Raw genomic sequence first — 16,812 nt, forward strand, 5'->3', positions numbered from 1 at the left:
CCCTTAAATCGTGGTTAACTAAAAAAATATTTCTTGACCAGTACCAATTTGGCAATGATAAATCAAGCATCCCAAAAAATCACTAGAAAATTCCTTTTAGTTGGAGAAAGTATTTTCTTACCGTGAAAATCATACGCCCAAGAGATAAACGGAGCAAGAATAGTTTTGGGCCAGCCCTTGTAATTAGTTTTGGGCTATTAATTGTATGATTTATTTTGTGGCTACCTATTGCAATTAATTTTTTCCGGATGGTTACAAATGAAGTTTGCTTAGAAATTATCTCGTTAAGAGATAAAAGGAAAAATTTAAAATTGAATTGCTACTTAATATAAAAATGTGTAATTCTTTTTTGAACTTACGAGAAAGAAAAAAGTGTCAAATAAATTGGTATAAATAGAGTAATATTTTTAGTTTCTCGGTTATTTCTTAATTTTGATTTGGCCAAGTTTTTCAAATTTCAAAAAAAGTACCTTTCTCCCAAAAAAAAAAAAATTCAAATTTGAAGTGTTTGGCCAAACTTTTAGGAGAAAAAAAGTACTTATGAGGAGAAGAGAAGTAGTTTTGTAAAAACAGAAAAAAAATAGTTTCTTACCAGAAGCACTTTTGAGAAAAATACACTTAGAAGCACTTTTTAAAAGTTTGGCAAAACACTAATTGCTGCTTAAGAATATTTTTTAAATTAATTAGTCAAACACAAATTATTTCTCGCCAAAAGTACTTTTGAAAAAAAGTACTTCTCAAAATAAACTATTTTTTCCAGCTTGGCCAAACGGGCTATAAATCAACTCAAAAATATTTTAATATAGTGTAGTATTATCTGTTTTGTCCTTGAGTTAAGAGTCTACTGAAAACAATCTATTCATCTGCACAAATATAGGGGTAAGGCTGCATATACACTATTCTTTCTACATCCCTACTTATAAAATTTCGCTGGGCGTGTTATTGTTATTGTTGTTGTAATATTATTTGCTTTGGAACAGAGCCAACCAAAAATATTTATAAGTTCTTAGAAGTCGCATTGTTCAGTTCTTAATATTCTCATTTTTCATATGGCCAATACATACAACAACAACAAAACCAGTAATTTTTTTTACAAGTGGGATGCGAATAGGGGTAAGATGTACGCAGCCTTACCTCTAGCTTGGAAGGGCAAAGAGGTTATTTCTGATATATCTTCGGCTGAAAGAAGAGAAAAAAAAAGTGGAGGCACAAGTAGGAATAACAACAAAATTAAAAAAAAAAATGAAGTCAAGAAAATAGTTAAACTATAGGTAGTAAAAGCTAATGAATAAAATGATATCATACTAACACTAATGCTAACGAACTGGGTAAAACAATGAGAAACGCTCAATTATCTACTAGCCTTCTACCCTAATCTTCGACCTACACCCCCTCCTATTAAGGGTCATGTCCTCAATCAGTTGCAGCTGCATCGTGTCCCGCCTAATAATCTCTCCCCAAGACTTCTTAGGGCTACCTCTACCCCTCCTAATACCCATTAAGGCTAACCTCTCCCACCTTCTGGTTGGGGCTTCTATACTTCTCCTCTTAACATGTCCGAACCATTTCAACCTCACTTCCCCGCATATCATCCTCCACAGGGGCTACTCCCACCTTACCCCAAATAACTTCATTACTAATCTTATCCAACTTGGTATGCCCACACATTCACCTTAACGTCCTCATCTCAATTACTTTTATCTTCTGGACATGAGAATTCTTAACAGGCTAACACTCTGCTTCATACAGCATAGCGGTCTAACTATAACCTTGTAAAACTTGCCTTTTAAGTAAAACTTGCCTTTTAAGTCTCAGCGACAAATACCAAATTCTAATCATATCTTTTCTCTCTTTTATCACATTTTTCCATGTCAACTTCGAAGAACAAAGTCTATTTATTAAATAAAAAAACATACTTCAACATGTTTTTTGGGATATTGATATCCAAATTGGGGCGCATTTTGTTTCATTTCATTTTGTTTGAGGTGTAAAGTGTAAGGTTGGTAAGTTGGATTAGCGCTATAGAACACCATTGACTGTTTCAACTTTGTTCCCTTCCCAACCACTTCACACCTTCATCGGCGAATTCCTTCACATTAACACCTTTAAAAATTGAATTTGTTTAGGATTCGTAACAACTAATAAAAACTTACTAAATTATATCAATTTACCATAGTTAAGTGATTTAATAAAGTAAAAACTATATATCAATTAACTATAGTTAAGCGAGAAAAGCCTATGTGTAAACAAATATCATGCATCCATGTGCGTATCCAACTCGAGGAGTATGGGTTAGCGTGAACCCATACTCCTTTCCTTAAATCATGCATAATAATGTTATATTTATTCAAAATTACTTAAATATATATATGTGCATCCATGCTCAAAGACTCTTATGGCGTAATTATTATTCGGTGTACACTTACAAGTGAAATTGACGGTTAAAATCTCACTCCGAACGGTCTTGTTTTCAGCATGAAGTATAAATATATGTGAAAATTACTAAAATTTCAAAAAGAATATAATTTTGAACTTATAATTTCAAAAGTGTAGTGGGTTCATGGTAAGAGACTAAAGTTAAACCCGTCAAATGTAAATTCAAGATGCACCTCTTTACAACAGTGCACTCATCCTCTTGAAATTCTGGATCCGCCTCTGCCTGCATCTAGTGACGGAATTAGAACTTTGAATCAAAATATAATAAGTAAACACACACAAGAAAAGAGAGATTCAACATACTTGTATACATAAAATAAAAATTTTGACCTTGCTAAACATTATATATTTTCGGCGAAGGGATGGCAATTAACACCACTTAACATAAAGTGGCTCCGCTGCTACATGCATCTATTGATTTGTTGTAAATATTCTATGCGTACAATTAATAAGTAATGAAATCAGCCATAGATTTGAAATGACGGCACAATAAAAGCCCTCATTTCTTTAGAGGTTCTTTTTACTTATGTATGGAATGTTTACATTAAATTATAAAATACATAATATATACTTGTATATAAATTTTTCTCACTTGACTATGATTGATTAAATGATGTAATTAATGGAGATGTTTTTCACTTGATTAGTCCAAAACGAAGATGCTTTTCACTTAATTGGTAAATGCGAGTGAATATTAAAAGAAGATATGAACAAATGAGATATATATGTTGTGCACCACCAAAGTTTAAAGGTTAGAGATATTTCAGAATAAGAATTTTAACACGAGTTATTATATATTTTTAATCGATCTTTCCCTTAAATTATCTAGGTACCCAACCTTTTTCCAAATTAGATATTACATTACGTTGAAGATACTACGCTGGCGTTTAGACTCATATAACATTATTATGCATAATGTTACATTACGTTGAAGATACTACGCTGGCGTTGAAAGTTGAAGTTGTTGTTTGATCATGTATTTTATTTGAAAAAAAGTTAAAAGTTATATGAGTCAACGAAATATTTTCACTCAAAACTATCCTAAACATGATCATATTTCATAAACAAACAATATTTTTAATTTTTTTTTTAAAAAAAATAGCCAAAATCTATTTCAAAATGGTTTTTACTCCTCTATTTACTGCCTTTTGCTTTGTGTAAAACATAGTAGATCAGATGATCCTTCCACGTCATCGATCCAGAAATCTCTTCTTAGATCAATCTAAACCGTCCGATTGAAAAAGAAGCACAATACGTACCACGTCATCGATCCGCAACTCGCACCCCCTTCAAATCAATCGGAACCGTTGATTAAACACCATCCTCATTCAAATCCAACGCCCACGATCACCTCCCTATCTTCCACGTCATCGATCCGCGACACTTACATTTCCAACAGATCAAAGGCCTCCCTCCCGCTCAAAATTTTCAATCCCCCTCTTATAAATTCTCTCCCGCTACCTACTCAAATTCCACACTCAATCTGTAATCCAAAATCTCAAAGCAGAAAACCCTAAATTCCCCAAATTCTCTGAATTCTCGAAATGGCTCGTACCAAGCAAACTGCACGTAAGTCAACTGGTGGCAAAGCACCAAGGAAGCAGTTAGCTACAAAAGCTGCTCGGAAATCGGCTCCGGCGACCGGAGGAGTGAAGAAGCCACACAGATTCAGGCCCGGAACTGTTGCACTTCGTGAAATTAGAAAGTACCAGAAATCGACTGAGCTCCTAATCCGAAAACTTCCATTTCAGCGTTTGGTTCGTGAGATAGCTCAGGATTTTAAGACCGATCTGAGGTTCCAGAGCTCTGCTGTTGCGGCGCTTCAAGAGGCGGCTGAAGCTTATCTTGTTGGTTTGTTCGAGGATACTAACCTTTGTGCTATCCACGCTAAGAGAGTTACCATTATGCCAAAAGACATTCAGCTTGCCAGAAGAATTAGGGGTGAGAGAGCTTAAATTGGGATTGCTCTGGTGGGTTTTTGTTAGTTTTTGGGTATATAGTGGGTTGTTTGTTTAGGGTTTTGAGCCTTTTGTGTTTTGGTGTAGAACTTTCTCAGTTCTGGCTATGTAGTTGAATCAAGTGCATTTTAATGAAATCTCAGTACTATTTTATTCAAATTATATCTCTCTTTCTCCCTCTCCCCCCCTCTCCCCCTCTCTCATTTATACAATGCCTTTTCAACTTTATCTCTCTCGTTTTCACATTGCTTTTTCAATTTTATCTCTATATCTCTCTCGTTTATACATTGCCTCTTTTCAACTCTCTCTCTCTCTCTCGTTTATACATTGCTAATTTCAATTATATATATTTCTCTCTCTCGTTTATACATTGCCCTTTTCAATTTTATATATTTCTCTCTCGTTTATACATTGCCCTTTTCAATTTTATATATCTCGTTTATACATTGCCTTTTTCAATTTTATATATTTCTCTCGTTTATACATTGCCCTTTTCAATTGTGTGTATATATATACCGTGTTTTTTCAATTTTATCCCCCCCTTCTGTGTGTGTATCTTATAAGTTAGCGTAATGAAACAATAATTAATTCGAGCCCACTGAATTCACAGTGTTTTCTTAAGGAATTTAATCCCCTCCTAGTACCCAGTGTAATGGATTATTTCCTCCCAGGATAGAACGAATCATACATTAGTGTAGCGGTACTTCAAACCCCAGTGTTTCAGCGAACACAAAGTTCGGTAGCATATCACACTTACAATTGCTTTGTTTGAAGTTAAAACAATGCAGAACGAAGGAGTTGAAACTCAGAAAATCGTATGGAAATGCTGAGAGGAAGGAGTGCAATGTATAGCCAAATTTGTTGAGCGATTTCAGGATTTCAATTTGTGTGTTGAGTGTCTTTCTTCAACATCTGCTGCACATATATATAGCAGCCAGTGTTGAAGAAGACCAAACGTCCACCCTCCATGGTGGAGCAAGCATTAGCTTGTTTGTGGAGCAAGCACATTCATGTTTGTGGAGCAAGCACATTCATGGTGGGAAGAGCATTAGGCGGCTGCCAAATGGTCAATACACGGATTGAAAAATATCCGTTACAAATGCGGATAATCTTACGTTAATATTTACTATTAACAAATAAATTTGGTCCAAAAAATTAATCAATCAATCGATCATTTGACCAAATCCAAATCCAAATCCAAATCCAAATTCGAAGCCGTAGCCGTAGCCGAAGCCGAGCCGAGCGAGCGACGACAACGACGGCGCGAGACTTGCTTTCTTCTTAACTCTTTAAGAGCTACAAGAAGAGCAATTATATATATACCCACCAAAAATCTTTTCCTCTTCCAATATGGGGACAATGTCTCATTGTCAAGAGGGAAAAAGTTAAAATTTTACTCAAAATTTCATTTTCCCTCCATTTTTCATTTACCCTCATTTTAAGACTATTTCATTTTAAAAATTAAAACCTCAACAATCCCCCACATGAATGGGGAATGGCTATATCATGGAAGTATGCATGAAAAAACTGTGTGATTTACAAGCAAGGATTAATCGCATCTGGATAAGTAGGTTTCCCTTTGAACTTTCCGTAGTAAACTTATGTCGGATATACTCGGTTAATCGGTAGATTTGATATCTTTGAACCGTCGATCTTTGGTGTATACCTAGACAACCATAAGTCACACAATCAACCCTTAACCGTCTTTGGTTCTCATTGTTGTGTTCGTTTCAGCTATGAACACCGCCTGGTTTCATAAGTGCGTAGAGAACTGGCCTTACAAAGTTCTCCTTGAAGCGGCTCACACTTCACACTTACATAGGTGATTCCTAAACGTGTCATCCTGTAGATACACTATTTGATATACCCCGTATCAAATTTAGAAATCATTAAAAAGCTTTAATGCTTTATCCTTGGTACTGAATATTGTCTCATCACGAGAACGGACTAAAATTTTATTTGACAATGTTGAACCGTCATTAATGACTTTGTTTGATCTCCTTGAACCTAGATCTTGGGATCTCCAGTCTTCTAGGTAGAGTTACCGCCACAATGACTTGTTCTCGGCCATAGCCCCATTCCCCTTGATGATTTCTCAACTACCTCTCTAGTTAGGCCTTTTGTAAGTGGATCCGACACATTATCACTTGACTTTACATAGTCAATCGTGATAATTCCTCTAGAGAGTAATTGCCTAACGGTTTTATGTCTTCGTCGTATATGACGAGATTTACCGTTATACATAATGCTCCCAGCCCTTCCAATTGCCGCTTGACTATCACAATGTATGCATATTGGTGCCAACGGTTTGGGCCAAAATGGAATGTCTTCCAAGAAATTCCGGAGCCATTCAGCTTCTTCACCGGCTTTATCTAAGGCTATGAATTCAGCCTCCATTGTAGAGCGGGCAATACATGTTTGTTTGGACGACTTCCAAGATACCGCTCCTCCACCAATAGTGAATACATATCCACTCGTGGACTTAGAATCAGTTGAACCGGTGATCCAATTTGCATCACAGTATCCCTCAATCACCGCAGGGAAATTACTGTAGTGCAATTCAAAGTTCTGGGTATGTTCTAAATATCCCAAAACTCGTTTCATTGCCATCCAATGAGATTGGCCTGGATTGCTCGTATATCGACTCAGTTTACTTATAGCACAAGCTATATTTGGTCGTGTACAATTCATGATATACATTAAGCATCCCAACACACGAGCATAATCCAATTGTGATATGCTTTGGCCTTTGTTCTTTGCTAATGCAAGATTTACGTCAATTAGAGTCTTTGCAACTTTAAAGCCCAAGTGCTTGAATTTTTCAAGTACTGTCTTAATATAATGAGATTGTGACAATGCCAGATCTTGAGGAGTCTTATGGATCTTAATTTCCAGAATTAAATCAGCAACTCCCAAGTCTTTCATATCAAACTTGCTATTGAGCATACACTTAGTAGCATTTATGTTGGCAATGTCATTACTCATTATCAGCATATCATCCACATATAGGCAAACAATGACTATGTGATTTGGAATATTTTTAATGTACACACATTTATCACATTCATTTATCTTAAAACCATTTGACAACATTGTTTGGTCAAATTTCGCATGCCATTGTTTGGGTGCTTGTTTTAGTCCGTAAAGAGACTTAACAAGTCTACATACCTTCTTTTCTTTACCTGAAACCACAAACCCTTCAGGTTGTTCCATGTAAATTTCTTCCTCCAACTCTCCATTTAAGAAGGCCGTCTTAACATCCATTTGATGAATTTCAAGACCATACACTGCAGCTAATGCTACTAACATCCGTATGGACGTAATTCTTGTAACTGGAGAGTATGTATCAAAGTAGTCTAGACCTTCTCGTTGTCTATACCCTTTGACTACGAGCCTTGCCTTGAATTTATCAATAGTGCCATCATCTTTGATTTTTCTCTTAAAAATCCATTTAGAACCCAAAGGTTTATTTCCAGGAGGAAGATCAACCAATTCCCATGTATGGTTGTTCAATATGGATTCTATTTCACTATTGACTGCCTCTTTCCAAAATAATGATTCCGAAGAAGTCATAGCTTCTTTAAATGTTTGAGGCTCATTCTCCAATAAGAAAGTCACAAAATCTGGTCCAAATGAAGTAGACGTTCTTTGACGTTTACTACGTCTTGGATCCTCCTGATTACATGTACTTTCTTTTGTTTCTTCCCGAGGTCATTTAGATCCTTCACCAAATGACTCAAATTCCTTTTTATACGGATATATATTTTCAAAAAACTCAGCATTATCTGATTCTATAACCGTATTATTATGAATGTCGGGATTTTCTGATTTATGAACCAGAAATATGCTTTACTATTTGTCGCATATCCTATGAAAACACAATCAACGGTTTTCGATCCTATCTTTACCCTTTTGGGTTTAGGAACTTGCACTTTTGCCAAACACCCCCACACTTTAAAATAATTCAAGTTGGGCTTCCTTCCTTTCCATTTTTCATATGGAATGGATTGTGTTTTGCTATGGGGCACTCGATTTAATATTCGATTAGCCGTAAGAATGGCTTCCCCCCACAAGTTCTGTGGCAAACCAGAACTTATCAACAACGCATTCATCATCTCCTTTAATGTGCGATTCTTTCTTTCCGCAATCCCATTAGATTGGGGCGTGTAAGGGGCTGTTGTTTGATGAATAATTCCATATTCTAAACATATTTCTTCAAAAGGAGATTCATATTCACCACCCCTATCACTTCTTATCATTTTTACTTTCTTGTTAAGTTGCGTTTCAACTTCATTTTTGTATTGCCTGAATGCGTCTATTGCTTCATCTTTACTATTCAGTAAGTAAACATAGCAATATCGAGTACCATCGTCAATAAAAGTTATGAAATACTTCTTTCCACCGCGAGATGGTATTGACTTCATATCACAAATATCTGTGTGAATTAAGTCTAAAGGATTTGAATTCCTTTCAACTGACTTATAAGGATGTTTAACATACTTAGATTCCACACATGTTTGACATTTTGATTTTTCGCATTCAAACTTGGGCAGTACTTCCAAGTTAATCATTTTTCGCAAGGTTTTATAATTGACATGACCCAAACGTACATGCCATAAATCATTTGACTCAAGTAAGTAAGAAGAAGCTGAAATATTATTATTATTTTCCACAACCATTACATTCAGATTGAAAAGGCCCTCGGTGAGGTAACCTTTTCCTACAAATATTTCATTCTTACTAATGACAACCTTGTTGGACACAAAAACGCACTTAAAACCGTGCTTAACAAGAAGTCCAGTAGAGACTAAATTCTTTCTCATTTCGGGAACATGAAGGACATTGTTCAAAGTCATGACCTTGCCAGAAGTCATTTTCAGAAATATCTTCCCATATCCTTCAACTTTTGCTGTTGAAGCATTTCCCATATAAACTGTCTCTCCGGGTCCAGCAGGAGCATAAGTAGCAAAAGCTTCTCTAATTGCACAAACATGGCGAGTGGCTCCTGAATCAAACCACCACAGTTTAGGATTTCCCACCAAGTTACATTCAGAAAGCATGGCACACAAGTTATCAACATCATCATGGTTTACTACCATGTTTGCTTGACCCCTTTTCTTGTCTTTCTTCGGAGCACGACACTCCGTAGATTTGTGTCCGGTTTTTCCACAGTTGTAGCAGTTTTCACTGAACCGCTTCTTGCTTGGGTTGTATTTCGGACCAGAAGCCTTCTTCCTCTTTTTGTTAGCTTCAACAATATTTGCTCCCATTATTGTTGAATTTCCACGGCCTCTCCTTTCAGCAGCTTTATTGTCCTCTTCGATTCTCAACCGAACAATGAGATCTTCAAGGGACATTTCCTTTCGTTTGTGTTTCAAATAATTTTTGAAGTCCTTCCACAATGGAGGCAACTTCTCAATCATTGCTGCTACTTGGAATGCTTCGTTGATGACAAGACCTTCAGCAAGTAGATCATGAATAATCACTTGCAATTCCTGGACTTGGGTAATAACAGACTTGCTATCTACCATTTTGTAGTCCAAAAATTTTGCGGCAACGAATTTCTTCATCCCGGCATCTTCAGTTTTATATTTCTTTTCAAGCGCATTCCACAATTCTTTTGACGTCTCCACGCTACTGTATACATTATACAGATTATCATCCAGTCCGCTATAAGAATATAATTCTTGCATAAAAAATCAGAATGCTTCCACGCTTCAATCACGAGAAAGCGTTCATTCTCTGGAGTTTTATCTGGCAGATCAGGAACATCTTCCTTGATGAACTTCTGTAGACATAACGTAGTTAAGTAGAAGAACATCTTCTGCTGCCAGCGCTTGAAATCAATCCCGAAAAACTTTCCGGGTTTTTCTGCCGGTGCCAACGCCGGTGTTCGGCTTGTCGATGCGTTGGCAGTCACCATCGGAACAGCTTGGTTTTCGCTTTCAGTCGTCATTTTTCTGTAAAAGAATGACACAAACAAACGTTTAATAAACGTTTTAAAACTGGAGTAAAAATCACGTAGATTTTAATCTTCCAACAAAACGCCACGAAGGCTTTACTCTCCAAAACGGGAGTACACAAAACCACAAAGGTTTTAGTTTGCAGAATAATAAGAATAACACAAATACAGAAATAAATATTAAATTCCTTAAGATTGTTATTCCCTCCAATATTGCTGTATTTATAAATAATAATTCTGCAAAATATAAGTTAGCGTAATGAAACAATAATTAATTCGAGCCCACTGAATTCACAGTGTTTCCTTAAGGAATTTAATCCCCTCCTAGTACCCAAGGTAATGGATTATTTCCTCCCAGGATAGAACGAATCACACACTGGTGTAGCGGTACTTCAAACCCCAGTGTTTCAGCGAACACAAAGTTCGGTAGCAAATCACACTTACAATTGCTTTGTTTGAAGTTAAAACAATGCAGAACGAAGGAGTAGAAACTCAGAAAATCGTATGGAAATGCTGAGAGGAAGGAGTGCAATGTATAGCCAAATCTGTTGAGCGATTTCAGGATTTCAGTTTGTGTGTTGAGTGTCTTTCTTCAACATCTGCTGCACATATATATATCAGCCAGTGTTGAAGAAGACCAAATGTCCACCCTCCATGGTGGAGCAAGCATTAGCTTGTTTGTGGAGCAAGCACATTCATGGTGGGAAGAGCATTAGGCGGCTGCCAAATGGTCAATACAAATAAATTTGGTCCAAAAAATTAATCAATATCCGTAGCCGTAGCCGAGCGAGCGACGACGACGACGGCGCGAGGCTTGCTTTCTTCTTAACTCTTTAAGAGCTACAAGAAGAGCAATTATATATATACCCACCAAAAATCTTTTCCTCTTCCAATATGGGACAAAAATTTTACTCAAAATTTCATTTTCCCTCCATTTCCCATTCACCCTCATTTTAAGACTATTTCATCTTAAAAATTAAAACCTCAACAATATGTTGATTATGAGTTTTTTTATTTCAATTTTAATGAGGTATTGGGTGCTTCTATGTGACAAATACTACAGTTTTATGCTGATTGGGAAGAGTAATTTAGGAAAATATTAATTTAGTTGCAGCCTTTGATTTAACCTTGAATCTTACTAATTTTATTTTTCCCAAATATAAACTAAGTATGACGTTTCTTCTGAAAAACCAGAGTTCCTAAACTCTTGATTATCACAGTATGCAAATGTTAGTTCAATTTGCTCTTTGTATATCTTCTTGTTCTTTTAAGTTTACAAGACCATTAAACGTAAGTTGGTGGTGTATGATGTTAATTAGAAGACAAGTACACATTATGGTAAATGACCAATTTTTACACTCGTTGAATGTGGAAATCCTTGAAACTCAGGTTTACTAATCTTCTATTTTGGTGGAACAAATGTATGTCTGAAAATTTTCCTATTCCAGATCACTGCTGTGGTGAAGTTTCAACTTTTTGTGGATGTAAAATGTCCAAAACTGACAAACATAAACCTCTCAAATGACAGTATAACTTTATGCAGCACCATCCAAGTTACAGGTCTGATTCGCAAGAACCATTAGTCCCCCTCATTTTTCTCCCTTTTATTTTGTGATTTTGGATACCATTGACTGACAATTTGTTGTACCAACTTGCTAATTTTCATCACTCATTGCCCTGCACAACATTAGGGCAAATCATTTCATTTCAAGAATTTTCCTTTTTCCTCCATCCTTCGGGAAAGATTCATCTCTACTCTTGTTTCCATCAGCTAATGCCAACTTAAGTGTAGTGTCATCTCATTGAACCAAGATATGGCAGGAATTGTATACTTGAAAACCAATAGATTTGAGGTTAAACTAGAAGGTATAACCTTTAAGGCGAAAGAGTTTGAATCCTTATTCACAGCTGATATTCTTTTCCCAGAAGGCAAGATTTGGGCACAACCACCTGTTGTGGGCCTTGATGTCATGCGCCACCCTCGCGATCCCAAAATAATCCTGGTTCTCTTGTGTTTTGGAGTCGGTTGTCTGATTCTCAGGTTTCATTCTGGTGAACAGCTACCTGATCCTGTTCTCAAATTTCTTACGGACAAGAGAATCCGTTTCGTTGGTTTTGCAATACCAGAAAAGAAAGATTTGTTCCCATTTGAAGAATTAGGCTTGACTAAAGATAAAGTTGACATAGGTTACCTGGCTACCAAGTTTTTCAATGACCCAAAGTACAAGAGATATGAACTAGGAGATCTGGCGCGTAAAGTACTTGGGATCAAGAGAATGATTGGCCTAACACAGGCTTCATCTTTTGAGAGACACGAGCAGATCAAATGTGCCATCTGTCAACTTTTCATATCCAGCGTGATCGCCATGTCATTGTTCATCACAAAGGACAAGAAAAAATTGGCAGAAGCTCCAAAGAAATCCTCATTTCTGAAAAATCTGTCTCTGCCTTTATTGACAGAAGGATGGTTTAAATTGCCTAAAGGGAAAAAGGGAGACAAGTTTCACCCTGTGCAAACAGGAACAGATAATCTTGTTCAGACAGCAGATGATGAAAATCTTCTTGTCGACATAATTCATGCTGCACCTGAACACGAAGAAGTTTCCATTGGTTATGACTTAATTCATGCCAAAGTTATAGAAGATACCTTCTGTGATGATCTTGGCGGTCTTTGGGGTGGTAACGAACGTGCCACTGCTGATGATCGCGTCCAAGTAAAATGTACTGAGGTTTACTTAGACGATCTTTCTCCTCGTGTAAGAGGTGGTGGTGAAGTGGATTATGGTGATGACTTTGTCCGAGCCAAAGTTAGTGAGGATAAATTAGGTAATGGTTCCGTTTACGACAAAGCTAAAGAGATTACAACAAATAATGATGAGAAGAAGGAAACTGCCAAAGGCGAAGAGGTTAATGCATATGATGATTTGAAGAAGGAAGCCGTTTGTCTAAAGAAAAAGCCTTTCAAAGGGATTCTGAAATGTCCCTCTTCTAACATGGATTCTTGGAATGCATCCTCTTCTAAGCCTGATTCCCCTGTATCAATTGACAAGGACGAACAAAGTGTTAGAGGCTCGCTAAGAAGAGCCAATTCCAAAGGGTTTAATGTTAAATTTAAATAACAGTGTCTACTACTAATGTATATTCTACATAGTTGAGAATTCATGCATCACTATTTCGATGTTATGAATTTTCTCTAAATGTAACTGCCAGAAATCTGTACATTTTCATTAGGTAGACATCTGGAAGTTGTAATGTTTTGGTAATTGCTAGTAATCAGATTTATTGGTTCAACCTTTTCTTCCCTGTGTTCCTTTTCTTCTTTTTGCTTTACGTTTCTTTGGAGTGTGTCTCCGTATGACCTATAGGTCACGGGTTCGAGCCTTGGAAGTAACCACTAATGTAGACTGTCTACATCACTCCTTTGGGTGCGGCCCTTTCCCGGATCCTGCGCGAACGCGGGATGCCTTGTGCATAGGGCTGCCGTTTCTCTGGAGTGTGTGTGACTGGAATACACATTACCAGGTAGCCAGTGATAGTATCTGTATTCTTAGATAAAGAGTCACTTACTCGTGAACTTATATTATTTAATAGATTTCATTATGTTGCCACCTTTTTCTTTTTCCTCCCTAAAAGCAGGTATGATGAAAACTCTATTAGCAGTACCAGTAGTTTCTGCAAAAAATAGTTAAAATTTTCAAAAATCTAATCTACCCTTTCCATTTTCTAGTCATTTTGTATACAAGGTTTATGTAATGGCTTTGTTTCCACTATTATTCTCTCTTCTCCCAGCAGATATCATGTCAATACGAAAGGACAGTCACGTGCACTAATCTCCCGCTATGCGCGAAGTCCAAGGAATGGCCGGACCAAATTGAATTGCACGCAAACTTTACATTGCAATATCTAAAATCAAAATGTACAGTCAAATGATTACAAAGAAATCAATGCTGCTAGAGAATTACTAATTTCAGTTGATAAGACTAAGTATGAAATGCATGAATGACTGACCATGCAAAGGCCAACAAAAACAACTACATACATTAAGTTTATTACCAACATTTTGTGTGGCCAATTATTACATTTACCAATTGGTTCAAGTCCAGAAGATTAAGGACTTAAACACAAATTAATTATAGGTCAAATTGGTTACTACAAAAAAGATATCATTATTTGATTTACAAGTCCAGGATAAGAGCATAACTACCTGAGTTAGACTTATATATTAACAATTACTCTGCAAATCCGTGTCAATAACTAAAACTTGAGATAAGTACAAGAGTTTATTTTTAACGCAAAAATTTAAAGGGGAAAATGATTTAACAAAAGTTTTAGAAAGGCAAATTGAAATTATCAGAGAAGTTACACGGTATTTTACAAAAGGTAGAAAAGAATAATCAAGGTGAGCGAGCAGTCAAGTTATGAAAGAATCTTCGACTAATTTATTCAAGGAAATTAATCAAGTAGAAAGTTCCTATTCCTTAGCTTCAATAGAGAGTTCAATGGTTTTGATTTTTGAAGACTGAAAAAAGTCATTAAACGTGGTATTTCCTCTCTTTTTGACTTTTACTAGCCATGCATACAAATGCAAAATATGAAGAAAACCAAGATCCACACATGGACAAACCTCATCAACTTTTTCTATAACTTTTTATTTGTTTTTCAAAAGTATTTGGTAGAAACATTACCTTTAATTAAAACAACAACAACAATCCAGTAAAATCACATAAATGGAGTCTGTGACAGACCTTACCCCTACTCCGGAGGAGTCGAGAAGTTGTTTCCGATAGACACTCGGCTCAAGAAGACGAAAATAGACAGTAGATCAGTAACATCAACAGAAGCCAGAAAGATAATACCATCAATGTAAGAACCAGAAAATAAAAAGAAAATCAATAACAATAAACAGTAACAATGACACGGTACACGACAAAGTGATATGGACACAACATGAACCACTAGCTGTCTAAGACAAAACATTACCTTTAATTATATTCCTGTTTTTTTTTAGCCATTTAATAACCGTAGCTCACTGCTCCAATTAATACGAATTCAGCTGATTTACACAAATATCCCCTTTTTAGGCTATTGTTTAGATTTTATTCCTATTTTAAAAAGTTAAAAAGTATAAACCTTGACAAATTATCTCTTCCGGACAATCAGTTTGCTCAAGAATATTAGAATTTGGCCTAACGTTGTAATACCTCACAAAATTTTAAATTATAATCTAACCTTCTCTCATAAAGTTTTCAGTTTGCTTAAATAGGATGTTTAGAGTGTAGTATAATAGATTCATCAATTGCTAAGAGAAATAAAAAGATGATCACTTTACTTGAAAAAATTCTTTATTTTCAGGGCTCAATGAAAATTAAAGAATGAAGGTCAAATCTCAACCATCCCACCAAATCGGCCTCTAAATACTGAAACCTATTAAAATTGAAATTTATAGCCTGTTTGGTTAAGATAGAGAAATCAACTTATTTTGAGAAGTATTTTTTTAAAAAAGTATTTTTGAAAAAAGTATTTTTGGAGAGAACCACTTTGTGTTTGGCTTATCACTCTGAAAAACACTTTTGAATAATAATTTATGTTTGATCAAATTTTTCAGAATGTACTTTTAAGTATCAAATTACGAATAAGGACATGAATAGATTTACTTAATAATTAATATTATAAGTAAATAAATAATCTCAAAAATTTGTTATTACATGCAATAATTAAATTTTTTTTTTTTAATATGAGTAAAATATGAAAATAAAATTAAAAAGTACTTAATTCTTTTAATATAAGTTAAATATATTAAAATTACTCAACAAATATAAAAACATTCACCCCTAAAGTCACTATATATTAGAAATCTATCCTAAAAATAAGAAGAAATACTTATACATTAATATCCTAAGTATAAGGTTTAACGGTTATTTTGGTATATACTATATTTTGTTAAGGGTATTGTAGGTAAGAAGAAAAGTCAAAACTGTTTCTGCTTCTGCTTTTGGGAAGAAACTACTTTTTTCTGCTTCTGTTTCTTCGCAAAAACACTTTTTTTCCCCAAAAAAAACTTGATCAAACAACTCAAATTAAAAAAAAAGTGCTTTTGATTAAAAAAACAAACACTTTTGGCCTCTTGAGAAGCTCCGCTATTAGCCTCCTTTTTGGTCCATATTGTCATAATGCGACTTTAATAATGGAACCAACCTTCAATGTGGGAAAAATAGGATGAAATGTGGAACCTTTTGACAAACCAAAAGATTCGCAATTATAATTTTCCACGAGAAGTGGTCCAAATTTTCTCCTATATTATCTGTAATGTCAAAATTTATATTTTACTACTTTAGTTTCTTGAGTGGCTGTGTTGTTTCCCCATTTTTCTTCTCTTTCCTTTTATGATTTAAATATTTTTAAGAAAAAAAATTCTTGTCTACAAAACCAACTCTGAGTTCAACGCTCAAGATTTTA

The 16,812-nt window shown here is 35.5% G+C and overlaps 1 protein-coding gene across 1 annotated transcript; it reads left to right on the plus strand.

The window, feature by feature from the left end:
- Positions 1 to 3,895: 3,895 nt before the first annotated feature.
- On the plus strand, positions 3,896 to 4,553 carry LOC104093373 (histone H3.2). The gene has a single exon (XM_009599102.4). It carries the CDS (start codon positions 3,981 to 3,983, stop codon positions 4,389 to 4,391), a length of 411 nt encoding a protein of 136 aa, XP_009597397.1. The 5' UTR covers positions 3,896 to 3,980; the 3' UTR covers positions 4,392 to 4,553.
- The last annotated feature ends 12,259 nt before the right edge of the window (positions 4,554 to 16,812 follow it).

Source organism: Nicotiana tomentosiformis, chromosome 8 (assembly GCF_000390325.3).
Source record: "Nicotiana tomentosiformis chromosome 8, ASM39032v3, whole genome shotgun sequence".
Lineage (NCBI taxonomy): Eukaryota > Viridiplantae > Streptophyta > Magnoliopsida > Solanales > Solanaceae > Nicotiana > Nicotiana tomentosiformis.